General features: G+C 38.0%; 1 protein-coding gene across 2 annotated transcripts in view; it reads left to right on the top strand.

The window, feature by feature from the left end:
* Positions 1-24,660, top strand: part of LOC120767364 (P protein) — a 50,809-nt gene extending 26,149 nt beyond the window's left edge. For both annotated transcript variants that reach the window (XM_040093336.1, XM_040093337.1), the window contains exons 2-12: positions 12,865-12,971; positions 19,008-19,128; positions 19,215-19,278; positions 21,112-21,244; positions 21,314-21,972; positions 22,039-22,293; positions 22,350-22,679; positions 22,745-23,092; positions 23,159-23,306; positions 24,297-24,390; positions 24,469-24,660. In XM_040093336.1, the coding sequence (XP_039949270.1) occupies positions 12,865-12,971; positions 19,008-19,128; positions 19,215-19,278; positions 21,112-21,244; positions 21,314-21,972; positions 22,039-22,293; positions 22,350-22,679; positions 22,745-23,092; positions 23,159-23,306; positions 24,297-24,390; positions 24,469-24,553 (2,344 nt within the window). In that variant the 3' untranslated portion in view covers positions 24,554-24,660. The remainder of the gene's footprint in view (positions 1-12,864; positions 12,972-19,007; positions 19,129-19,214; positions 19,279-21,111; positions 21,245-21,313; positions 21,973-22,038; positions 22,294-22,349; positions 22,680-22,744; positions 23,093-23,158; positions 23,307-24,296; positions 24,391-24,468) is intronic.
* The last annotated feature ends 1,901 nt before the right edge of the window (positions 24,661-26,561 follow it).

Genomic DNA, 26,561 nt, shown 5'->3' with positions numbered 1-26,561 from the left:
GTGAGGCTTAAGAATAGATAACTTTTTAAAATTCTGTATTTTCGAAATTTTCGACATTTCTTCTAAGTAATTGACAGTTTATGTGGTTACAAATTGTAAAAATAATACTTTTTTTATTAAATATTTCAAAATCCGTCTGAGTGTTTGTCCTTCCCTTTGTTTACGTATAGTCGGGCTAGTGGCTTAATTTTTGTGATATCGCTGTGAAATTTTGCACACCTTCTTTTCCTCTCGTGAAGCTGCTTATATGGCGGAATTGCTGATATCGGGTCACTATATAATATAGCTGGCATACAAACTTAACGATCGGAATAAAGTGCTTGTATGGAAAACATTTTTATTTGACAAGATATCTTCATGAAATTTGGGATGAATTATTATCCAAAACAAAGCTATAATCTCCGAAGAAATTGTTTAGATCGGACTGCCATAGCATACAGCTGCCATACAACCTGAAGGATCAAAATCAAGTTCTTGTATGGAAAACATTTTTGCTTAACGAGATATCCTCACGAAATCGGGCACAACCTTTTATCCAAAAGAGCCTTATAAATATCCGAACAAATTTTTAAGATCGGCTATCTATATAATATAGCTGCCATACAAACTGATCGATTAAAATCAAGTTCTTATATGAAAAAATTTTTTATCTGACAAGATATCTTCCACGAAATTCGGCATGAAGTATTGCCAAACTTAACACTATATTCTCCGAAGAAATTGTTCAGATCGGGTTACTGTAGGATATAGCTGCCGTACAAACTGACCTATCAAAATTGAGATAAAGATCTTGTTATACCATTTTATGCATTAAAAAGTGCATCTGTGTTGGGTTATCATAGCTTCTTGCTTAAATACCTATTCCCAGTTAAATTTCACTTACTTACTTATTTTTGAAATATAAAAAAATTCAAAATTTTCCCCATACTACCGCCCTTATGCGCTTCGCTCTTGACTTGCTAACAAATACAATGGAAGTCACGTTTAAATATTTTTTCGCGTTTGTTTTTGCTTTCCTCAAATTTCAAGTCTATTGTGCTTTTCCTATGCTTTATTTACTATTTTTTACCGTTCTGTATTGTTATATATTTTATTGTTGTTCTGTTTTTTTTATATTTTATTGTTGTAGTTGTTTTTTGTTATATCTTATTGTTGTTGTGTTTTTTTTATTATTTGGTTTGTGTTGTTTTTTCTATTTTTTTGTTGTTGTGTTCTATACAATGCAACGCGGCGTTTCTTTTTTCATTATATTTTTTTGCTTTTGTCATATTCTTAATATTTCTTTAGCTTAGCATTTCTTTTATGATTCAATTGCAGCAAGCTTCAGCTCTAATTTCAATCTATTATGCCTTTCGGCACGTGATTTTTGAGCTGTTAAATTGCGTGTCTAAAAATGCTTGCAAATCTTTCCAGTTTTTTACGATAAAAATAGATGAATGTGGATTTGTGCTATTATGGGTATTAATGCCAAGTAAATTCATTTAAGATAAACACACAAAAAAAAATTTATATTTTTTTTAATTTTATATAATATTATTTCTTTTATCTGAATAACCATGGCTTTTCTAGCACTCACAATATGGAACTGTGCTCTTTAAAAACTTACAAAATTTGGTTGGCCGTGCCCATTGTCACATCAATTAATGTTTATTTTTAGCATAATAACAGTTTTGTAATAATCTATTCTATTTAATCTAGTAAAGAAGAAGAATAACCTAAAACTGAATTAGCTTTACCCTAAAAAAATATATACATTATATATACCTATAACTGCCCAAAGCCCAAAATTCCTCTACTACTCTACCCAGCGACATACCTCCTTGAACAGCCGACTTTCGGCAGCTCTCCAGCACACGCCATAAGCGGCAAAGGATGACACTCTGACACGCTCACTGTCACTTGGTTCAAAATTAATAATGAAAGCATGACACATGAGTGCAAAATAAGCAGCACGGAAAGGGCGTCTGGCCGCGGTGTGTGTTGGCGAGGATGAAAGGAAATTTGATTCAATTAATAAAGCAAACATCAGTCAAGGTTAATTTAAAGTGACAAACTATGGGCAGCTAAAAAAAATAATGATTACATATGTTTGTTTGTAATACATATGTGCATGTGTGTGTATTGGTTAACACAAAAAAAGCTATAGAGTCATCAGCGCAGGAATCATTTATCAGGGCAACGGTGGGACAGAAGTCATAGGCTATACGTACACCCACATGCCTGAAAATTGAAAAGCAAACAAATAGCTGGTATAACTTACCGGATAGTAGGATATATTCATTCTATGGAGAAAGACTTGTATATTGTACGATTCTAGTTATAATTGTGGGGTTTGTGAGAATTCCGCATTCAAAAGTTGCTATAATATGTACATAAGTATATACAGTCAATGGCCTGATAAGGGATACCGGTGATCTGAAATACTTTCGCTCTAGACATGTGGCTCATTTATTCGCTTTCTTTCGTTAAGCGTTCTCGTAAGCTCATCTTGTTTTCTAATCAAACTAGATACGAGTATATTATATAATTTAAGGTAAAAATCGATAAATATGCTATGAGATCTCCCCGAAGTCTTAATGGGTTTAATTGTGCAGGCGATTGCCGTAGACTATACTATATTTTTACTATAACAAAAAAGGTCGCTAGGTCAACAACTATTCAGTTATTGCCGAAAGATTTTATTAAATTTCGATTACTTCCAGGAAACCTAACCTTTTTCTTTTCATTTAAGCACCTGGATATTACTATCACCTCACTAAAAACTCGTAAGCTAATATAGTGCTTTCAGGATTCTTGTTTTTTGAGTACTTCGTTGTGTACTCTACTGAAACATGTTTGAATTTGTATCCCCAGGTCTAGCATTGCTGTTTCAGCTAGAAATCTCAAAAGTTCTCCAAAATACTTGACTACAATTGTGGAATCTGAGTTAGTGAAGAGATCTGACTGATATCAATTGCAAGACTGTTCTTCAAAATTAAATAACTTAAGGGGTTACATGGGTTTCCTTGGGAACAATTTCCTTTTTTCAACAATTCTTTTTCTCACATAAAAAATTAAATATTTGATACAATTTTTTATTGTTACAAACATACACTATAACAAAGAAAGACTGAAATTTTTGAAAAAAAGAAATATTTTAAGCTCAGTCATTGCGACGCCATTTCCGGTGACCCCTCGGAAAACAGTTTCGCCCGCGTTGGCAAGATAACTCCTTACAGGATCATGCAAAGTTTAAAAAATACGTGTGTTAACTAAACCTTAATTTAGAACTTGGACGAAGGAAAAAAACTGAAATTTGGATTTTTGGCAGACATTTTTACAAAAAAAAAATTAAAACTTCAGTGAAAATTTGGCGACATATTTTTCAAATATTTGTAATCGAAAAAATGCTTCTCCAAAGTCTTTAAGAATTGTTTCTTAAAAAACTGTATAAAATTTCATGAAGATCGGTTGAGTGGTTCTCGAGAAATCTATCTAACCGACTTCAAAAACAAAGTTTCGAGAAAAACGCTTTTAAAGACGGCGCACTTAGCCCTGCTAGCCTCGAGCGCACAAGTTCTCAAGGTTGTGTCTCCGAAACTATTACTCGGATCAATTTGAAAACTTTAGGGCAATATTCGAGAGGTGATGTAGAATTTAATGAGACAATAAAAAAAATTCGATTTTTTTGAAACCAGTAAACCTATGTAACCCTTTAAGAAAAAATATTAATTTTTCAGCACTTTACTGACCTATTTCGCGAGTATGGTGTAGACTGCTAAAAAAAGTTCTGAGTTCAGCCTTTAAAGCCGCTTATGTAAAACTTGCATCTGTAATACCCATAAACTCAGAAAAATTACGAAATTATTTTTATGAAAACGTTGATAATCATGATTGATAATGACTAAAATATTTTCTATCTTTCCAATTATCCAAAATCCACACATTTTTTAAAGGCTCTAACTCCATATGTGATATAACCATAATTCATATTACTGCGCACGCGTCTAAATAATTATTTTAATAAGAATTATGCACTTTATTTGTAGTATACTTATAATTCACATTGGGTTGCATGAGCGTATTCGAAATATTTCCAATTTTTCTCATTTAAAAAATAATCCAAATAAAAATTCTTCTCATGACATTCCATTGCTAGTCAAATGTTTTCATAAACTCAATTAAATGCACTAAAACAAAGTAGCCTTCAAAAAGTAACAATAACGCGGCTGCATATTACAGTTATGTGTGTTTACAAGGCAACTGATTCACCCAAGTTTGTCACTCAAAACTAATATGCTATCATATGCCATGCATTTTATTGTTAAAACCATTTCCGCATTTGCCTAACAACTTGCTGCAAGTACGCGCATTTCCATGAACATACTATACACACATATTCTTATATATATATGTATATACTATATATATACATGCACACATAAACATTATTGTATATACTCATACTAGAGATTATTAAATATAAAAATACAAAATTTAGATAGCAATGAGAACGAAAATGACATGTAGTATACACCATGAGCGTTACAGTCTAACAAACAAGTATTCAGACAATTTTTCATCTTCACATATTCTTCTCCTTCTTTATTGGCGCAGACAGCGCTTAGGCGGTTATAGCCGACCACCACCACAGCGCGCCAGTCGTTCTTCCTTTTCGCTGTTTGGTGCCAAGAGGAGATTTCAAGTGTAGCCAGGTCCTTCTCCACTTGATTCTCCCAACGGAGTGGAGGTCTTCTTCTTCCTAAGCTTCCCCTGGCGGGTACTGTGTCGAATACTTTCAGAGCTGGAGTGTTTTCATCCATTCGGACGGCATTACCTAGCCGGCGTAGCCGCTGTCTCCTTATTTGCTGAACTATGTCAATGTGGTTGAATATCTCATACAGTTCATCGTTCCACCGACAGAGGTATTCGCCATTGCCAATGCGCAGAGGACCATAAATCTTCCATAGAACCTTTCTCTCGAAAACTTGTCATCGTCCATGCCTATGTACCATATAGCAGGACGGGAATAATGAGTCACTTAAAGAGTTTGGTCTTTGTTCGTCGAGAGCGGACTTTTTTGTTCTTAATTCCCTACTCAGTCCAAAGTAGCACCTATTCGCAAGAGTTATTCTGTGTTGGATTTCGAGGCCGATGTTGTTGTTGGTGTTAATACTGGTTCCAAGATAGACAAAATTGTCTCGACTTCGAAGCTATGACTGTCAATAGTGACGTGAGAGCCAACTCGCAAGTTCGTTGGCTGTTTGTTTGATGACAAGAAATATTTCGTCTTGCCCTCGTTCACTACCAGACCCATTTGCTGCGCTTCCTTGTCCAGTCTGGAGAAAGTAGAGCGCGATTGTTGAGGCCACCGATATCATTATCATCGGTGTACTCGGCAGCTTTCTATCTTATAGAAGATGGTACGTTCTCTATTTAGTTCTGCAGCTCGATTTATTTTCTTCAGCAGTAGTTTGAAGAAGTCGGACAAAAGGGAGTCGCCTTGTCTGAAACCTCGTTTGATATCGAACGACTCGGAGAGGTCCTTGCCGATCCTGACGGAGCTTTTGGTATTGCTCAACACAGCTGTATTAGTTTTGCATGGATACCAAATTCAGACATCGTGACATAAAGGCATCTCATTTTCGTGCTGTCAAAAGCTGCTTTGAAATCGACGGTGTGTGTCGATCTCTTTTCACGAGTCTTTTCCAAGATTTGGCAAATGGTGAATGTCTGGTGAGTTGTTGATTTTCCAGGCCTAATGCTACACTGATAAGATCCAATCAGTTTATACGCTCGATAGAACCTTGTATGCGATGTTGAGGAGGATGCTATTATAATAACAGCAGCGCGATCACATTTTTGACGCACTGTATGTCACTGTATCGTCAGTTTTATTGTCACACAAACAGTTTAGCTCTGATATCAAGTGGTCAACTTAGATTTCATGTCGCAATAAAACAGTGGCGGACCGCAATGCCAAAGCTTGATATACAATTCATTTAGACAAAAACCTCAAGTAGCTGGTAGACCATCCCGCAATCTTCACCTTCATTGCCTGTGCCGCGTTACAGCAACCACTAGTGCAATGTTGTTTTTGTTTCTATGCCCTTTCCCAGCAATTTGCAGCGCTGTTGCTCTTAAATATGATTAGTTTTTTGCACATTTACTATTAAGCTAACCCCATGGAAATTGAGTCGGCTCCTTGAGCTACTATGAGCGCTGAAATGCATGTATGAAAGTGTATATTGCGTGTGTCTAACAATGTATGTTTGTATATATGAATGTGCGACTGTAGTGGTATACATATACAAATATAAGCACTTATAGTTTATATTTCCGCACAGCTTGAAATATATTCGCCATCAGCGCGCTTATTTAGTTTTATATATGTATGTATACATACATATTTCTCATATCAAATATGTGTTCGCATGTATGTTAGTGTGTGTGTAATTTTCTATTATGCCATAGCGCTTGTTATTCCCTATTTAATCTGCGCGTAATTTGACTTTCTCAAGCAGCCTTTTAAGAAATTTATAAACTCAGCTATGCACACATACACAAAAGCATATACATACATGCACACACACATATCTAAAGCTTTATGAGTTGCGCGCATTTTTCATGGTTGCGCGCTTTGATGAAGATATCTGGATTTTTATTGTCATCTGTCTAAATTGAGATTAGTGGCTTTTCATGGCGCAGACTAGGCACAAATCCAACAGCGTCTACTCGTAACTAAAACTGTATTTGAATTGTTGGAAAAAGGTTGGAATAAAATTTACAAAAAAAGTAGAAAATAAAAAGAAATTGAAATTCTAAATTGGTGGCTGTCCGTAATGCGCCGCTAAAGCCAGTTGATTTTTTTTATTTGATTTTTTTTTTTGATTTTTTTAAATATTTTTTTTTTTTATTTTTTGCTGGCCGCCAGTAAATTGACGCTCGGAACAAATGCACGTGACCACCTCAAAGTGCCAACGACTCCGCCTTGCTTGAGGTTTCTACGCGGCAATATCTTTAGCTTGCCTCATACCGTTTTTCTCTCTCTCTCTCTCTCTGTCTCTTTATTAGTTGTGTTGTGTAATTGAAATTAAATCAATGCGCGCATAAAAACGAATGCTCTGCGCTGATTTGATTTGACCTGCCGCGCGGCGCGTTCAATAAGCGGCGCTTCATGTGGCGTGCGCGGCGAATTTACGCCCACACATAATGCAACGCGCAAACGCATAATTACATTTGCACATCATACTCACATACATACATACATATATGTGTGTGGATGACGAACATTTATAACAAAAAAAAAACATTCATTACGCTTGACTAATTGCCATTTATAAATGTTTGGCTCTGCGCTGATCCACTTACTTGACGCAACGCGCTACGCGTTCGGCGTCACTGCGGCTGCTGTCAGCAGTTTCATCACAGATTTTTCGCATTTTTTGCTGCGCACTCGTTCACTTAATAATCATTACGCTAATTAAGTCATCTTGTTATGCTTTAACCGCACTGAGCTTAGCAATATACGTCCTTCTCTGAAGACAAAGCAACTTCTTGCGAATATGGCGTGCGCGCGATCTATGTTTATTTCTATATTCATTACCATTAATCCATTTTTCCACAGAAATGGTTGTTGTACAACTGTAGCCTTCCTTGAAGCGCCTTTCAGCGCAAAAAAATGGATTCAGCTGAGAGTGCGCGCAAATCAGTGAAGCTGTGCTTCAATTAAGCTCTTCCCTTGCCAATAGGAAGCCAGAATTTCTGTGAATCTCACTAATGAAGTGTTTTAGTTTGAAGCAATTAATTGTTTCAGATACTTTTTGAGGTACCTTGGGGTTCTACAGAGTATTCCATAAATTGCAACACTGCGCATTTATCGAGTGTGTGCAGTTTCACCGAAAGCATTCGCCTGAAAAGAGAGCAGCCAACCTTTTCGCTAATCACCTTCAATCTGGGCATAAGAGAAGCAAAACAAATTTTGTTCCAGATAAATTCGTTGAAGGTCCGCTTTGGTTAAAGTATTTGCTCTTCAAGTGAAATACTGCAATTTCTGGAAAAATTACTATTTAACTTGAAATACATAGTATGTATGTTTTTGACAGCTCGTGATAGTCATGTTCGTTTCCGGTTTTATATAAAATTTTGTCAGTGTATTCAGTAAGGTTTGTCATTTCATCATGTCACGTTTCACTTTACTAAAACGCTTAGGAATTGTCCAAGATTATTTTGCAAATTCACGTTCTCCGGAAAATTCGGTAATCTGAAAAGTCATCTTCTCAGTTGAGGCCCATTTCTGGCTTAATGGTTTCGTCAGCAAACAAAATTGCGATGAGTAAAAACTTCGTACGGTCCAGGAAACACAATGGCATCCCCAAAAATTTACCGTTTGGTTCGGACTCTGGTATGGCGGCATCTTCTGGTTTTATTTAGGCTGAATATTTGGTCAATTATTGATTTTCCAGGCGTAAAGCCGCACTGCTAAGTTTGGCGGGCTTTAGTCCTTCACGCAGTACTCGCGGTAGGACTTTATCGGGGATGTTGAGAAAGCTTATACTACGGTAGTTGGCGCAGATTGTGGGGTCTCTCTATTTGTGGATTGGGAAAAACACACTTAAATTCCAATCGTCATGCATGCTTTCGTCCGACCACATCCTACAAAGTGCTTATCAGTTTTTCGCCGGCGATCCATCGGCCCCCACCACTTTGTTGGTCTTCGAACGGGTAATTTCTATTCGAATTTCTTGATGGTCGGGCAATGGAACGTCTGCTCCATCGTCATCGATTGGGTAATCGTGTTCACCATCTACTGGTGTTATGTTTTCACCGCCATTCAACAGGCTGGAAAAGTGTTTCCTCCGTAATTTTTCGTAGAAAATCGCCAAGCATTCTTTTCATTGCGGGTGTTTTTAACGTGGCTGGGTCCTAAACCGAGTGCAAAACCCTGGGGAGTGGATGTTTCGCCTTCTCACTTTAGCTCGCTTTCAAATGGTTGTTTTTGGCTACCCGGAGGATAGCTGAAAATTTTTTTGGATTTTTTAAATATTTTTATCAGAAAGCTGAGAGTTTTCTACATAAAATTGTATAACTTCAAAATTTTTTGTACTAAATTTTCAGGTCGTTAAAAAATAAAAGAGATAGTCATTTTTTTGTTTGATCGGAATACGGGTACAAAACCATGTTGCCAATTGATGAATGGCCCATATACACAATCCACACATTTTTATTTTTCACTGTAGAATCGCAGCTTCTTCCATAAAAGCGCATACAGTTACTATTGAAAAATGCAGCACGCGCCAATTAGCAATCTGCAGCAGTAACGCTAACTAAATATATATTTTTTGGAAATTTTGTTTCTGGATTTCTTTGAAATTTTAATTAGCGTTTCCATGCACACAGTAATAATTAGTTCGCAAGTAGCGGTTATTTTTAGCTTGCCAAGTATAATTGCTTGCGTCAAAATATTGATGCAGCCGGTGGATATTTTGCATTTGCATTGTGCAATTTTATCAACGAAAACATTTGTTTGTGTGTGTCCATTTGCGTGTGTGGGGGTGGGTGTTTCCCGTGTATGCAAGGCTAATTAAGTTAAATTAAAACGTTTTGGTCAACTATTTGAGTGTATATATACTTTTGTTCATGGATAGTCACACACATACACAAGCGTTAATACCTGTGTGTTGCACCCTTGTACTCGGTTAAGTGGAAATTTTATAGCTGCATGCATGGTTGCAATTTCTGGAAACACCATCCATTTATTATTAAATTTTAATTTTGGAACCAAAATAGATAGCTAAACTAACCTCAGCAAATTTGAGTGGAATATGTGAGAAAATATATTATAATGAGCTAAGAAAGTGTAGTTGCAGAAATGCTAAAACAGCTGATGGAAAATTTTGCGAATCCGTTGAATAGAGATGGTAAAAGAATACAATGAGAAGGAGTTGAGCTTGGACGGGGTCAAACTCGGGTCAAAAATATTCGATTATCATTGAACGGTAGCGATTTGCATTCATAGTGACGTGGCGGTCCTGATCATCATGGAAGAAGTACGGACTAATGAACCCACCGGCCAATAAACCGCACCAAATCGTAATTTTTTCGGGTTGCAATGGTGACTTTTGGAGTACTTGTGGATTGCTGCCTGACCAATAACGCATATTTTGCTTATTGATGAAGCCATTCAGCCAGAAATGAGCCTCATTGCTGAGGATGATTTTTCAATGAAAATCCGAATGTGCATGTGGATTAAAATTTTTCCACCAAACGCTCAATTGTTGATCTGACCGGACGATTATGACGACCATAAGTTGAACGTAGCGCTCTTAAAGTTGAGGCCACTAACTCCCTATTTCGGTAGTAAATTTTAATAATTTCGACTCGTTGTTGGATCGTATATCTTTTCACGATGAAATGGCAAATGCAGCGTCTCTATTGAAAATCCCGATATATTGCGGGTACTTTAGCTGTCCACAGCTAGACCCCACAGGGTACAAAAGGTCAACAATGCTTTATAAACCTATAGTCATGTGCTGGATTCAACAAGAAGGCTTTCTCTTTAGTCATTCGCAACAAATGTGGGACCAATTCTGCTCAACGGTGTAGTAGTGCGGTGGACAGGTATGCGGAAATCTACCGACCGGAAGCCAATGCTCGCTGCGCTGTGCATAACGAAAACTCTAAGAACAACTTTAAAGATGGCTCTTTAACTATCAAAACTGTGCGGCTAAATCGACATAATGACTACTGGCTGCAGAAGATACATATATGTACATATAGAACCTACGGGCATAGCTCCATGGGTAAATGAGGTTTTGGCAAGATATTGATTACATGAAAAATTTTAAATTGTTAAAGAAGGTTTGGTATAAACATAGAACGAGGCCATTGGCGTAAAGGTATGGTAGCGTAAAGGTTAAACATTTATACGGATGGCTCGAAAATGGTGGACGGAGTTGGCGCGGGAATATACCTACTCTCCAGATTAAGGCATAACATTAAACTGCCAGACGACTGCACACAGAGGTATTTATTATTGGAAAAGTCGCGGAGCTAGTCTCCACTGTATCAACAGGCAACTTCATAGTTAAGATCTACGTGGACAGCCCAGCAGCAATCAAGGTAATAATCTCGTTTTACATATCGGCTGGAAGTGTCTTACGGACAAGACTGCCTAGAATGGTGTACGGCTGTCACTCGAAAACGTGATCAACAATAGAAATACTCAAATTTCCTCCTAGTACTCGATAAAAGGTATTTTAGGCACTGGCTCTGGCCTTAACACCCGCGCCGTTAGTTCTGCTTTCTCCAGAATGAATAAGGAAGTGAAGCAAATGGGTCTGGTAGTGAACGAAATATCTCCTGCCACCAAACAAACAGTCATCGCACTCGCGACTTGGCTCCCACGTCACTGTTTGCAGTCATAACTTCGATGTCGTAGAATTTCGTCTATCTTGGAACCAGTATTAACACCAACAACAATGTCAGCCTCGAAATCCAACGCTGAATAACTTTTTCCAACAGGCGTTACTTCGGACTGAGTAGACAATTAAGAAGTAAAGTCCTCTTTCCACGAACAAAAACCAAACTCTATAAGCCGCTCATTATTTCCGTCCTGCTAAGTATATGGTGCAGAGGCATGGACAAAGACAACATCTGATGAGTTTTCAAGAGAAAGGTTCTGCGAAAGATTTATGGTCATTTGCGCATTGGCAACAGCAAATATCGCATTCGATACGACGACACTAGTCACAGTCTGACTATGGCACACGTCTGCAGAGTGGGTCGAGAAGACTGCAGACAAGGCATCAAGGAAGGCAAAGCTTCAATGCATTTGGGTGCCCCACGATATGAGACATTAGAAGAGGTATTCTTCTAATGGACACTCTATCTGGTATTGCTAAGAACCAAAACGGGATTATGCGTGGCTCATTAACCTCCCAGACTGACCTAACCACATCAATTTAGCCTGTCTGTCTTTAGAATTCGAATTTTAACGACGGTGATCGAAATATATCTTATCAAAATTTACTTCACAGCTATTGTGACACCTAACCATTAATAAATAATGATTCATTACCGTAAAGTAATAATGCCAGTTTGTATCAATTACAAATAGTTGGATGTCAAAGATGCTCATGCCTACAATTAAATCAATATGTTTAACGCTAAAAATAGTTTAATAAATAATTAATTAATTAATTAGCACATATTAAGCGCTAAATGAGTAATCACACGCTAATAAGTAATATTATATTATATTTACTCAGACTGTGTTGATGGTGGCGACATTATTAGCACGCGAAGCCTGTCATTTGTCTCATTTTTTATAATGCACTCACAGCTTCTATGGCTGCATAAGTGTGTGTGTGTGTGTGCTGTAAATAAATGATGGTGATTTATTTCTCAAGTATATATATATATATATATATATATATATATATGTGTATACTCAAACATATTGGCTTTTGATGCGAGCAAAACAGCTGGCAGCCACGCGCCGCAACAGTTAGCAGTGACCAAGTCGGGCAGTCGATTGTTGAAGTCCGCAGCAGATGTCATTAGCCAATAAACAAAGCTACAATCACACGCACTGACACAATGGGAAATTGAGCTGAAACGGACGAAAAAGTTTAAATGCGACTTAATTGTTGTCCAATTGTTATGTTTTTTTTCAATCCTTAACTATACGGCTTCTGAAATGATTGGTGTTTGTTCTAAGAGAATAAGCGCAAATGTTTGCCGCTTTAATTTCGAAATTGAAAATAAATCCCAAATAATGGATAACTGGAATCAGTACTCTCAAAATACTTTAAGTTCATCATTACTCAGTAAATAGAAAATGCCATAAATAACGTTTTCGTTTCGTTCTCTTTCTCTTTGCAGCGAGGTTACAGAAGGTGCCTTACAAGTATGGCGTGCTCTGCCCGAACGCATACGCCAAGATCCGAGCTTAGCATCATTCCGCATGGAACATGAGCGTCTACATGGCGGTGAGTAAATAAATCAAAGTGTTTGAAGAGAGAGAGAGTAGTATATCTGTGCAGACAATTTTATGGTGTCTTATTTTTGTGTCAATATTTTTTTTTTGCAAAAATGTATATCTGTCTAAACATATTAAGGGTTACAAATTCGAATTTTGTCGGCAAATATATTATAGTGAGCAAACTTATAGAGGTTAGTTTGTTAAGCTTATGTCCGTTTTCACAGTCCATACTTAAGTTGTGCCCGAATAAAATCTTAGCTAAGCATTGTTGCAGCCGTTTGCTTAAGTCTCCCATTTTCAGTATTTAAGCATAATTTAAGTACGAACTGTAAAACACTATTTTCCTGTTTTATCTTAAGCACAACTTAAGTATGGACTGTGAAACCGGGCATTAGGCTCTTTCGTCCGTGAAGCGAAGAAGATTTCATGTCATCACTTTCCCGATCATAGGTTCCAATTAGAAAGCGTTATGCTGGAAAGGGATGAATTTGTGTTTTTGTTGTTGTTGTAAAGGTTTTTTAATCTCCGCTTGAGTGGTAAGTTAAGGTTGGGTTATCGACGTTATCTAACGGTAGTCTTAGGAAACGTGATGTTTCGATGGGTGCATGCGGAGAAGGGTGTTAGATGGTGGGGGTTCGCTGGGCATGCGAAGTCGTGTTTAGAATCAAGTGGGGACTCATTGCATACTGAACATATATTTGGTATGTCGAACTCGATTCTGGCTTAATGGAGTCTAACCTGTTATAGTCTTCAGAATGAGTTGTGGATTTTTGTGGCAACTCGAGTACGCCTTTCACAGAGAGGAAGTGGGTGAAGGTGTTGAACGTTTCACTGTGTATAGCGGTGAATGTGTGTCTAAAGTTTGTTGCGTCCGAAGAGTGGTCAACGTACCGTTCGATGTCGTCGACGTAACCTTTGAAAGACCTCTTGATGTATCAAAGAGACGGCTCCGCTTCAAGCAATCGACTGCAGGGATGGTTTCTGCGAACAAAACGTTAAAATCGCCTAGTTCCGAGGAATAGTGTTCAATGCTCGTCTAAAGTTTGTTACGTCCGAAGACTGGTCGACATATTGTTCGATGTCGTTAACGTACTCACGGAAATACCTATTAATGTTCCAAGGAATAGGCTCCGCTTCAAGCAGATGAGTGCAGAAATGATTTCTGCAAAAACAGGCATTAAAGTCAGCTAGTACCGAGGAATTGAATCTATTGATTGAAAGGGATCTGCAGTGTTTGGCGCAATAAGCTCTCTAAAGTCTTCAAAATTCATGCCGAAAAATGTAAGGATCTTGCGGTAACGTAAATGCAAACGATTAGGTAGGGTTTACCTAGTTACCGAGCTTGGGCAGCCTCAGCTTTTCAATGGACAGTGAACAGTAGATGTAAGATGTCAAAGAAACTGCGGGAAACCCTTTCATGCATGTTCGTCAGTTTCAAAAAGAGTGATTCTCTTATTAAAGTCATGTTAGCTTTCAGATAAGGGCCCACTTTTCTCTAAAACTTTTGCTATTTTCGACGTTGGAAACCCTATGCACACAATTTGTCGAATATTTGGTATATCCCTTCATGTTAGAGTCTTTTTCGAATTAACCGCATGTAGAAAGAGATGCCATAATTATATTGTTGTTGTTGTAACGGGTACCTAATGCCCGTTAGGATGGTAAGCAGTAGATAAGTTGCCATCAAACGGCAGGTCCAGGAAATGAGCTGTTTCGATGGGGTCGGACCAAAAGGAGAAGGGTGTAAGATGTATAGGGTTAGTAGGACATGCAAAGAGGTGGCTAGTGTCATGCGTGGACTCTTTGCCCGATAGATGACTTCTGCAAAAGCACTCTAGAAGCTGCTTGGAAAAGAGTTCATTGTGCTCCTTAACTGGAAGCTCACTATGCAGGTGTCCGATGGAAACATCAAAAGGCATCCTGTCGAAGTCCGGAGTGCAATTTCCTCGTCATAATTCTGAAGAAGACCTTAGTGATAATCCAGGATCTTGGAATTTTTTTTACTAAAACGAACTGCTACAATTTGGACTATACGAGGTATACTTAGTTGAGAACTAGAGTTGTTTCTTGCTACAAATATTTCTACTTTCACTTTCGTTAAATTTTGTTTTATGACTGCATAAATTTCTTTCCTTCGCTTGCGTTTTTGCTTTCCTCTTCTCAAATTCTCTCTTTCATCAGCCGGAAACTTGGCATTTTCAGCTCAGCTGCTCTTCTTCGCCCTGAAGTCATAAATACGGTTAAGTACCGTTTTTTATTGCTTCATCGCGTAATTGTAAGAATTCTTCTAATATGAATATTTTATTAGTCTGACGGAGATGTAAGTGTTAGACACGCAAACACACATACTTATATATACATAAGTGTCGGTGTATGTGTGTGTGTCGTTCAAGAGTTTACTGATTATACATAAATACCGCTTTTGCTGGCGTTTTATGGGTCACACGAAAGTCAATGTCAATTTGCGAATTACCATGCGGATGGACATAATGGGCACATATACATATATACTATATGTAATATATTTATTTTTGGCATGGTGCTAAATTCTGCTGAGACAGTCGCACCAGCATACACATTTATACATTTTTGTTGCTATTTTTATTTTTCACAGAATGCCCCCCCTTAGAACAGGTCACTCCAACACTCACTCAAGTGTGGTCGTGTGTGTGTGGTTGTGTGTTTGTGTATGTACCTCCTTTAGCGACAAATTGTTGTTGTCGCATAAAAATAGCCTTAAATGCTTGTCTCCTTATGACTTAGTAATTTGCATTCATTACTTAATATCCAGCACTTTTACTGGCTTAAAGTAAAATTATTATCTACATACAGTCTCTTCGTGTTTCGCAAAAGTTCATGTATGTGTATGTATGCTTGTGCTGGAGTAATTTGTACAAAATTCGCTTTATCTTAATTTTTTATTACCAGAAGACCGGCAAGTGAATTTGATTATCTTATGCAATTAAATTGAGCTAAGTTTGAAATGTGGAGCTAAATATATGTATATATTGAGATAATAGGTGTAAAATTATATATTAAATTGGGTATGAATTGGGTAGAAGTTAAAAATAAGTCCGAACGAATATTTGAGTAAAAATTGAGATCTTAAATTAAATGCAAGTTCGATAAAGCTTAAATATAGTCAGAACATATTCGGTATATATTGGGTAGTACTACCTGAAACTAGCTCCATGTTATTTCTGTATAGCGAAACAATTTAGATAACTTATGCGGTAAAAATTCGGTATAACCTACAAGTTATACAACTAATATAATTCTTCGGTCTTAGAAAAGCTAAGTTGGGTTCGATGGCTCTTTCTAAAGGTGGTGATCGTATTTTTCGCTTTTAGAATGGTTAGGTTAGGATGAAAATAGAACTTCTCTATCCGATCAACTAAGTGCCTTGAATGCAATACCAACGTGCTTAGGCGTTTAACTTCTGTTCCCAGCTCAGTGGTACATCTTAAGTTTGAAGCGTTGTTTTAGTAAAGCCGAACAATCAGGATGGTGTTGTGGTGTTGCCACCTCGTCTTCTTCTGGAACGCCGAAAACCAGTTAGAGGTGACAAAGAGCTATCTTGAACTCTTGGTATCGACCTTGGGCCAAAAGGAAATATTCCGATAGTGCAAGAACCGATGTAAGTCCAGCGGGGACCAAGATCCTGCGGAGCCCAGATACCCAGTAGTAGAATGCACGAGAAGATCGGAGTACCGATCAGTTTCCATTCTACCAATAGCGGAATTAGGTTGTCCTTCCTTGTCAAAACGCACGAAGAGACCGGAGTACCAACCCGTTCCCATTCTACTGATAGCGGAACTAGGTTATGTTTCAGTTCAGTTGTCAGCATTGCAGTTACTTGCGATTCCGCTGTGGCCCGGCACCCATACTATGTTAGACATTTCTTAATCAGCCTTGAACCCACGGTTAGTAAGTTCAAGCTAAGTATTTTCGACCTGTTATCAGAGGGGCTAGTCCCTTTAGTGAAGGTGACTGAAATTAGAATTGATGAAGAGTTACTGCCAATATAAACCTACGCCAACCTACTCCTCAAGCTTTAACCCATTCGCCATCTGTAAAGACGCCCACGTACCTACGTCTCCATTGGCTCCTACCCACCCATAACTCTCTTGTGGGTATGTGGACAAAGAAAACATCACTAGAGTTTTATTTATCGACTCCATGATCCAAAAGATCCGGTATGAAGTAGAGTATTTCCGAATTTCGAACACTTTATCATTTAGAAACCTTGATTTTGTGAGTAGCAACTTTCGCGGTCATACTTCTTCTGGCTACATAGTATATGGCACTATTTGCAAATTGACATTAAGTATCATGGTTGGTGTGACCCACACCACACATGCTGATGAGCGCCGCTAGTTGAACGCGATCGAGCTTCCTTGCAATTGTGGTTGTTTTTAGGACCCTCCACCACACAAAGTCCCTATAGAATACAATACGTTTTACAGTAGTGTCGCAAGGCCAAAAGATTACTTTCGGATAGAGGTCCCACCTTATGCCAAAGCTCCGCTATAACACTACAAGACAATCAATGTCTGCTTACTCTCTCCTTCCAGCTTCCAAGAAAATTTCCTATGTATGTTAAGCCCTCTGCCGTGTTGTGGGTCCGGCCCCTGACCGCAATGCGACTCCAAACTGAATTGAATTTTCAATTCTACCAAACTGAATTGAATTTTCAATCTACCTTAAGGTTTAAACCACAGACACCACGAATCTCCCAAGAGATTCCAAGAGGTACCAGATTTTAGTCTCCAAACTCAATGACTGGTAAGATACCCCTGCGTCAACTATCCCTTGAAAATGAGTTCTACATCGCTTGCATAGGCCATCATCTTACAGCACGAGCCTCAAATTTTTCAACAGTTCGTTGACGACCAACAAACGACGAGGGGAGCTCCACCTTGTTGGATGCTTCCAGCTACATTCCACTGTTCGAAGTTGAGAAAGCGCTTTATGAATATTCAAGTTAGTTTTTCGAAATTGTTTTTTCTCGCTCTGATAAACGTATAAATGTACAAACTTAATGTGGTCCAAATAAATGTTCTAAATGAAATACACGCCTCCTTGCCTCAATCACAATCGCGCATTAATCATTATTTATTGACAAGCATGCGTACGCATTAAATTACAATTACGCACATTTTGGTAGCAATCACATAACCTCACTTTAGACGGCAGCTTGACAGCTATACCAACCACCGCGCAACTGTTTACAGCACTTCTCGGAATCTTATTAATGTTATTCAAACAAATTGCATCTATAAATTGCCAATTCTTACATAACGTACCTTAAAAGAGACATAAGCGAGCTGGCTAAGCAAATGCAGAGTCACGTTTCAAGACTAAATCAAATGCCACCCACAAATCCAGAAACGGACCAAAAAGAAAAAAAACGAATTAGAGGAAATGGAATGGGAAGGCAAGCAAGTGCGACGTGATTTGGCGAACAAATCGTCAAAATGGACATATGTCAAATGACAGCTGTTAATATTGTAGAACAACAAGTAAACGAACATTTATGTTTGCCATCTTCCTCAACTACTTTTATGTGTGATATTTGTATGTTTGTAAGCAGACAAACGCCGGAACACATGTCCATTTCCGGCAATTTTCTTAGACCCACTAGAACGCCGAACGAAATGTAACGCAAATAATATCCTGTTTGTTACATAAACTTCGGTTGCATGTGTATGTAGTAGTGGGTGTGTCAATAACGGTACAATATCTATAAAAACTGCTTTTGTGACAAAAAGAGCATTTCTTTGCGGTTTTGCGGTTTTATATTTCATCAAGTTCAAGTTTTTTACGCGCTTCTTACTTCCACAATCTATAATATACTATGATTACATATTTGTTTGTCTTCTTACTTATGTAAGCAAAGGAAATTAATTAAATTGAGTGTTATGTTTGTTTTTGATTTACCGCGAATTGCGACGCATCAAATTTCAATTTTCTTTATACTCATATTTTTATTTCCTCTTCCACGCTCTCTCTTCTCGCACTTTTTCTCCGCGGCCACAAATAGACTTGGATCCGCTGCCCTCACCGGATGTGCCCGAACATTATGTGAAGGCGCCAAATGCATTTACCAAAGTCGGCATTAATGTGACCAATGAGCTGGGGCAGGTGCGCATCCTGGAAGTGAGGTAAGTGTGTCTTGATGATTACGCGTAAATTCAATCGATTCAATTATCTTATATTCGTAATATGTTGTCTTCTTCGTGTCACTTAGGGATATGGAGAACAATAACGAAGATCATCATGACGACCACGACGAGCCACATTCGCGCAGGAAGGTATGTATGTATGCTTGTAAATATTGACCTTATATTAAGTTTAGGAAAGGATAGTAAAATGTGATATAATAAGGATGATCCATTTGGAGGTTCCTTACTTTTTCTATAGAAAAAAACACAGAAACTTTAAATTTAATGGAGAATGTTTATTATTTTTCAAAAGAACATTCTTTGGCATTTATTTTTTGAAGATTATCTCTTTCAAATGTTGGTTTCGGCTACATCTCAGATGGTGCATCTGTTGAGTCCACTTTTCGATGACTCATTCGACCATTTCGATTGGTAACTGGCGACTGACTCGCGTGATGTTTAGTTCCAAGGCCTGAATGGAAGCGGCATTGTCCGCATAGACTTTAGACCTTACACATCCCTACAGAAAAAAGTCTATCAGTGTGATATCACGCGATCTTGGTGGCCAATCGATCGGCCTAAAATGTGAAATTATCTGCCCACCGTAGTGTTCTCTCAATAAACCCGTAATAACCGTATATCCTTTCAAATTCCGTGTAAAGTTGTCTGTCTTATCTTTGTTAAAGACAACTTCTCATTTATTACAGCTCAAAGTGAGAAAAGATGTCGTTAAGGGCTCCCAAATCGAGTTCAAGCTACAAATTTTCATTTGAGAAATTTAAAATTTCATTGTTCTTAACCTTCCGTCCTCTCTCAGCGGGCAGGTGGTCAAATTTGGTCCCGGTAAGGTATCCCTATCGTAATAGGACACTAAATTCCAACATGTACTATATCTGTTATTTGATTTGCCTCGAAATATCAGCATAGTCTTATCAGAAACATTGCCATAATACTTATAATACTTTCCTTATAATGAAAAGACATTAGAAGTTCATGCGACAAATGTCACCGGTCATTGAGTTTGATGGGTGCTCAACTGGCAGTAGCAAAAGCTACAAGGTCTTACTGGAGACTTAAAACTGGTATCACTTTGGGTTCGCTCCAATCTGTTCTTTGGGCTTGGCCTTTTGCGAAGATACGTATGGGCTTTAGTTTAAGTCTAAAGGCAGGTAGAATTGAAAATTTAGTTCATTGCGGCCGGGTACCGGACCACAGCACGACAGCGGTGTTAGGTCGGTCTCGAACTCGACTAATGTAGAAATGGTGCCCCTTCCACCTTACCAATTGGAACCAAACAATGTTTCAAAAAGCTTGTATTATTGGAGCGCTGATCAAGGCATAGTTTTGATCTACATATGTTCTGTTCAGCTCTTTTAAAGAGAGAGAGAATGGTCTGCGAAAACATCCCAGCAGAAACTGCTTGAAGAAAAGCTCATTGTGTTCCCTGACCGGCAGCATGAAGGTTTCCTGTCTACTTGAAATTAGACAAGGCCTTGATAGTAGGCCAAAGCTTACTCACACCGGTGGTGTAAGTTACAAGACTTCAGTTGCTCTACCAATTTCGTCCGCTTATGGTGATTTTTCATTTGTTAAATCTCAAAATTGAGATTCCTAATTCGGGGATTAAAGGGATCGGCATGTCTAAAACAGCAACTTTAGCTGAAAAATTGGGGCGAAGATCGGCGATTATTCCAGACGGGATGAAGCGAGTGGAAGCATCTGCGGAATGGTAGTGTGGTGAAGGTGTTCTCAGTAAATTCTGTGAAGTTGATCTAGTTACATAGCATTGTTTAAATTAATGAAGGTGCAGTTATCCACAGAAATAAAAGCAGAGTTCTCAACACGAAGTAACGCACCTATGTTCGGGTGATATTCTGTTGGGAAACATATAATCTTCTTTATTCTTAATTAATAACATAAGCTTTCTCGATTATTCTGAAATGCATCAGCTCTATTGCTAATGTATAACCTCCCTTTTCATAGAAAATCTTGAAGTGGTTCAAAATTTCGATATTACTGGTTGTTTGGGCCGTCTTTACTGCATTCCTGATGTCGAATAACGAACATGTCGAAGAGCTTAGACTGATCAGTGTTCCTAAGAGTGGCGAAGAGAAACGTAAGTTAACTTCACTAAATAAATATATCACCGAAATATGAATATACATACTACTTTACAACCCTTTAGTGTTCCCTGTATCGACTGCCACATTGTCACGTCTTGGTCTGAAACTAAAAGGTCCCTTCCGTCAGCAAGAGGCCGATTCGTACGGCAAAAATAAGAGCTCCTTTGCGGCACCACCCACGCTCCACGTACAACTGCAACGCAAGTACTATAATGCCAGCGGTGATGAATACTACGTCGAAGATGCTTCTAAGGTGTGGAAACTAGCGTTGGTCTACCCCGAACAATTGGACACGACAAAGGAATCGTGGAAGGCAAACAATTATGACATCTCACCCGCGGATGAAGAACTGCTCCTCCAGGCCAATTACACTACGTTGAATTTACGTTTTATTGCCAACATCGAAACCGAATTTCCACTGCAGTTGTCGATCGACGAGTCGCCCATCTACAAGAAGGAGGGTGTCATCTATGCGGCGATAGTATTGTGTGGCTTGTATATAATGATCATTTGGGAAATTGTCAATCGTACCTTTGCGGCAATGATTGCATCAACGTTGTCGGTTGGTATATTGGCGGCGCTGAACTCACGTCCCTCGATGGCGACAATAATGGGTTGGATTGATGTGGAGACATTATTGCTGCTCTTCGGCATGATGATACTGGTGGCCATACTCTCCGAGACTGGTATTTTCGACTATTTGGCTGTGTATGCTTACAAGGTAGGTGTCCAAATTGGGGCTGTGAGACATCATTTAGTCTAAAAATATGATCCGCATGATTTACAGATAACAAATGGGCACATTTGGCCGCTCATCAACTGTCTATGCCTATTCACGGCGGTACTGTCCTCCTTTTTGGATAATGTAACGACTGTGCTGCTGATGACACCCGTCACTATACGCCTCTGTGAGGTTATGTCGCTAAATCCTGTGCCTATATTGATGTGCATGGTGATCTATTCGAATATCGGTGGCGCGCTGACACCAGTCGGCGATCCACCAAATGTGATAATTGCTTCGAATAATTTCATTTCGCGAAATGTAAGTCCACATTTTTGTTATAGATATAAAAAACTAATTTTTTTTCTGTAACACAGGGTGTCAATTTTGCCATATTCACGTTGCACATGTTGCCCGGCGTGATACTGGTGATGATACAGACCTACATACAGTTACGTCTTAAGTTCCGCAATACAAACGATCTGCAATTTAAAGACTCACCTGAGGTGGAGGAATTGCGTCACGAGATCCACGTGTGGAAGCGTGCCGCGCAAAGTCTCTCCGCGTATTCGAAAGATGAAGAGATCGTACGTCAAACGCTGATGAAAAAGGTCAATCGCTTGAAGCGTAGCCTGAAGAAACGCGTCTCCGAGGCGGTGGAACCGGCGCCCAATTATAAACAAACCTTGACGCAGCTACAAGCGAAGGTGGATTTTGGTTTTTAAATAGATTTTTGTGTAAATTTATTCGACTAAACCTCCTCTCCTCACAGTATCCCATCCGCAACAAGTCGCTGCTCATCAAATGCTCATTCGCCTTGATCTTCGTCATTAGCTTGTTTTTCCTACACTCAGTGCCGGAACTGCAACGTCTATCTTTGGGTTGGACTGCCTTGCTGGGCGCCATATTCTTGCTCATACTGGCTGACATTGAAGACATGGAGGCGATATTAGCGCGTGTTGAATGGTCCACATTGCTCTTCTTCGCCGCTCTTTTCATTCTTATGGAAGCGCTGTCGGAGCTGGGTCTGATCGAATGGATTGGCCAGATGACGGAGAGCATTATTTTGGGCGTGAGTGAAGGTTCACGTCTAATGGTGGCAGTTTTAATCATACTATGGGTACGTGTAGACTCTTTTACCAAAAATGTAGCTTTTAATTTTTTATATATTTTTTTGTATTTTTAGGTTTCGGCCATAACCTCTGCTTTTGTCGACAATATTCCACTAACAACGATGATGGTGAAAATAACAATTTCCCTAGCGGAAAACTCCGCTTTGAATTTACCGCTGCAACCACTCGTGTGGGCTCTGGCTTTGGGCGCTTGTTTAGGCGGTAAGTGGAATCTTCTTAACTATTTACGGCTTCACGATTATTTCAAGATCCAATATCATTTGTTTTATTTTTGTATTCATCATCACATTTTCATAACCTGAACAGTGTTTCTAATACCGAAAAGAAAACGTCGTAGACTCGATAAAGTATATGCTTGTATAACTGATCAGCGTGACTCCTCACCTTGCCCATGTCCTTCTGTCTATACAGATATATACACCAGTTTTTGAGATATCGATTTGAATTTCTGTGCGTGCTCTTTTTTCACCAAAGAGACGTTTATTTGTTGTAACCGCCGATATCGTATCACTATAAGGTATAGCTGCCGAATAAACTGACCGATCCAACTCAAGTCCTTGTATGGGAAACTCTGTCATTTGACGAGTTATCTTCTCGAGATTCGGCATGAATTATTGTCAAAGGTAATAGTTCAATATACGAAAAATTTGTTCGGTTCGGATTACTATATCTTGTAGCTGCCCTACAAACTGACCGATCCAGCTCAAGTTTTTGTATGGAAAACTTGCTTATTTGAAAAGATATCTTCATGAAATTTGACAGGGATTATTATCTAAGGTATGGCTACAATTTCCGAGCAAATTGTTGAGATCGGACCCCTATAGCATATAGCTGTCATACAAACTGACCGATCCAACACAAGCTCTTGTGTGGAAAAGTATTTCATTTGACGAGATATCTTTTCGAAATTTGTCAAGAATTATCGTTAGGAGTAATGGTTCAATATACGAAAAATTTGTTCGGTTCGGATTAGATACATAACCTTAATCTATCACCTTTTTAATTTATATTATATGACTTTTTCAATTGCTTTCGCTTCATTTCTTTTCACTCGCTTCATTTGTTTTCCATTAATCCTTGTCATACCATTTCAATTCACTGCCTGTAACTGTTGCCATCTCATTTCCCCCCTCATTCCATCATTTAATTGTAAAATCTGTAAATGTGTTTTCCCTACTTTCCCCCTCACAGGCAATGGCACACTGATTGGCGCTTCCGCGAATGTTGTTTGTGCAGGCGTAGCCGAGCAGCACGGCTATAAATTCACTTTTCTCGAATTTTTCAAGTAAGTTGGCAACTCTGCGCCACGCTCTCACTCGCCTCTTTCAAGCATAATGAAAATAACAACACTTCTTTCCCACAGGGTCGGTTTTCCGGTTATGATCGGCAGTATTATCGTGTCCACCGCATATCTACTCTTCACACACGTACTCTTCGCCTGGCACTGAGCCACGGGCTTGCAGGATTAACAGTCAAAATTATATATAAATACATATGTATATCAAGTACCTCGTAGTATTGGAAAGACATTGCAAGTAATTTAGTTAAACGAGAGCATACGAAAGCATACGAGCTTAGCTAACCGAAAATTGAAGGTTAAGTTTAGTTTTTTTTCCACTACGACCAGCTCCGTTATTTGTAGATATGTATGTATAACAGCACTTGGTTGCTAAAAACCAATAATTTTTTGTTCGTAAAAAAGTTGAAGCTATTTGGATTAGGCAAATTGAGTTAATTATTGAACGTATTCTAAAACTAAATTAGTGTGATGAAAGCAAGTAGGAGCGATTCTGCGAAAATTTGGCGAAACTTTCATTAAAAATTGAAAAAATGAATTTAGGGAAAATTATTTAGCGAAAAATTCTACTAGTAAAACTTTTCCAACGTTTTATTTAACGTTTTTTGTTACCGTTGTGGTGTAAATTATTGTGAAAATATTATAAATATTTAACGGTAAAAATTTATATCATTCTAAATAATAAACGAAATTTAAATCTAAGTGTAAAAAATCCAATAAAAACATTGCAGTAAATTTATAAAAATTAAAATTAATATGAAAATACAAAAAAAAAAACGAAAATTAAAACAAAAACAACAAGAAAAAGATATTTTTACACCTGTTGTTACTTTAGTCGATAGTCAGTGACGAGTCTGTATGCAGTGTTTTGTAGCAAAGTGTAGGCATATATGTGATGCAGAGTATATTTTTGGGCACCGTTAGTTGTTGGCGTACAGTGGCGTGCAAAAGTTTAGAATTTTGTGGGAAAAAAACTAATTTCGGTAGTAAAAGTGAAAAATAAGGAATAAGAATCAGCTACTAAAAGACGAATTAGCAACGTGGCCTCCTTTTAAGCGCTGTAAATTTGTAATAATATTTGCATAAGCATTATTTAAACCTTATTGTATTGCAAAAAAGAAAACTTTTCTATATATTTTTCTCGCGCTCCTGCATTTTTTGTTTCTCTGTTTTTCATTGCTTAGTGAGCTGTGTCCCAAGTAATCTAAAGGTTATGAGATCTACATATATAAATATTTATCTATATATATATCATATATAGATATAAAGATATATTTATACATACATATATATAGATTTCATATATATTTCACAGCGTTACACACATACCTACATATTTTCAAACGCGCTTCTAACGGTTATACGCATATTTAGTTAGCAAAGTGTTTAAATAAGTACGAACTATATACCCTTTATATTCTTTAAATATATTTTAAACTAAAAAATTATCGACCAATTACCAAAATCACATTAGTAAATTATAAATATTATAATTATTATGCCTTTTTAAAAAGATTTGCATAGTTCATAAATATGCCTTGCAAGTTTAATTAGTCGTATCCATACACATACATACATATATACATACATATTACATACATATATATATTTGATTTTAGTTTATTATAATTTCGTTATTATTGTAATAAACGTTATATTTAGCTATTTTATGTACCTACATTTAAGCGACATTGTTATTTATATAAATAAATAAAATCAATTCTACAGAATTATTATTACGAAAAGAAGACAGCTACGATTATTCCCAGTTCAGTTGCAACACAACTATTTTTTTAGTTGTAGTAGTAGCAAAAATATTAACAAAATAAAATCTCATAAAATCTGTCGTTTGATACCAGCTACTGGCAAAAACGCCTTGAACATATCACAAATATTCTTAATCTTTATTAGCGTAGGCACCCCTGACGCCGCGTTTACAAAAGCCCGCCAGTCGTTCTTACTTTTCACTATTAGGCGTCAATTGAAGATACCCAGCACAGCCAGGTCCTTTTCCATTTGGTCTGTTCAACGAAGTGGAGGTCTTCCTCTTCCTCTGCTTCCAACGGCGGGTACGTCGAATATTTTCAGAATTAGTGTGTTTTAGTCCATCGGACGACATGACCCAGCCAGCGTAGCCGCTGTCCCTTAATTCGCTGAAC

This window comes from Bactrocera tryoni, chromosome 2 (assembly GCF_016617805.1).
Source record: "Bactrocera tryoni isolate S06 chromosome 2, CSIRO_BtryS06_freeze2, whole genome shotgun sequence".
NCBI lineage: Eukaryota > Metazoa > Arthropoda > Insecta > Diptera > Tephritidae > Bactrocera > Bactrocera tryoni.
The sequence above is the reverse complement of the archived record's forward strand: the minus strand, read 5'-3'. Positions and strand labels throughout refer to the sequence as shown.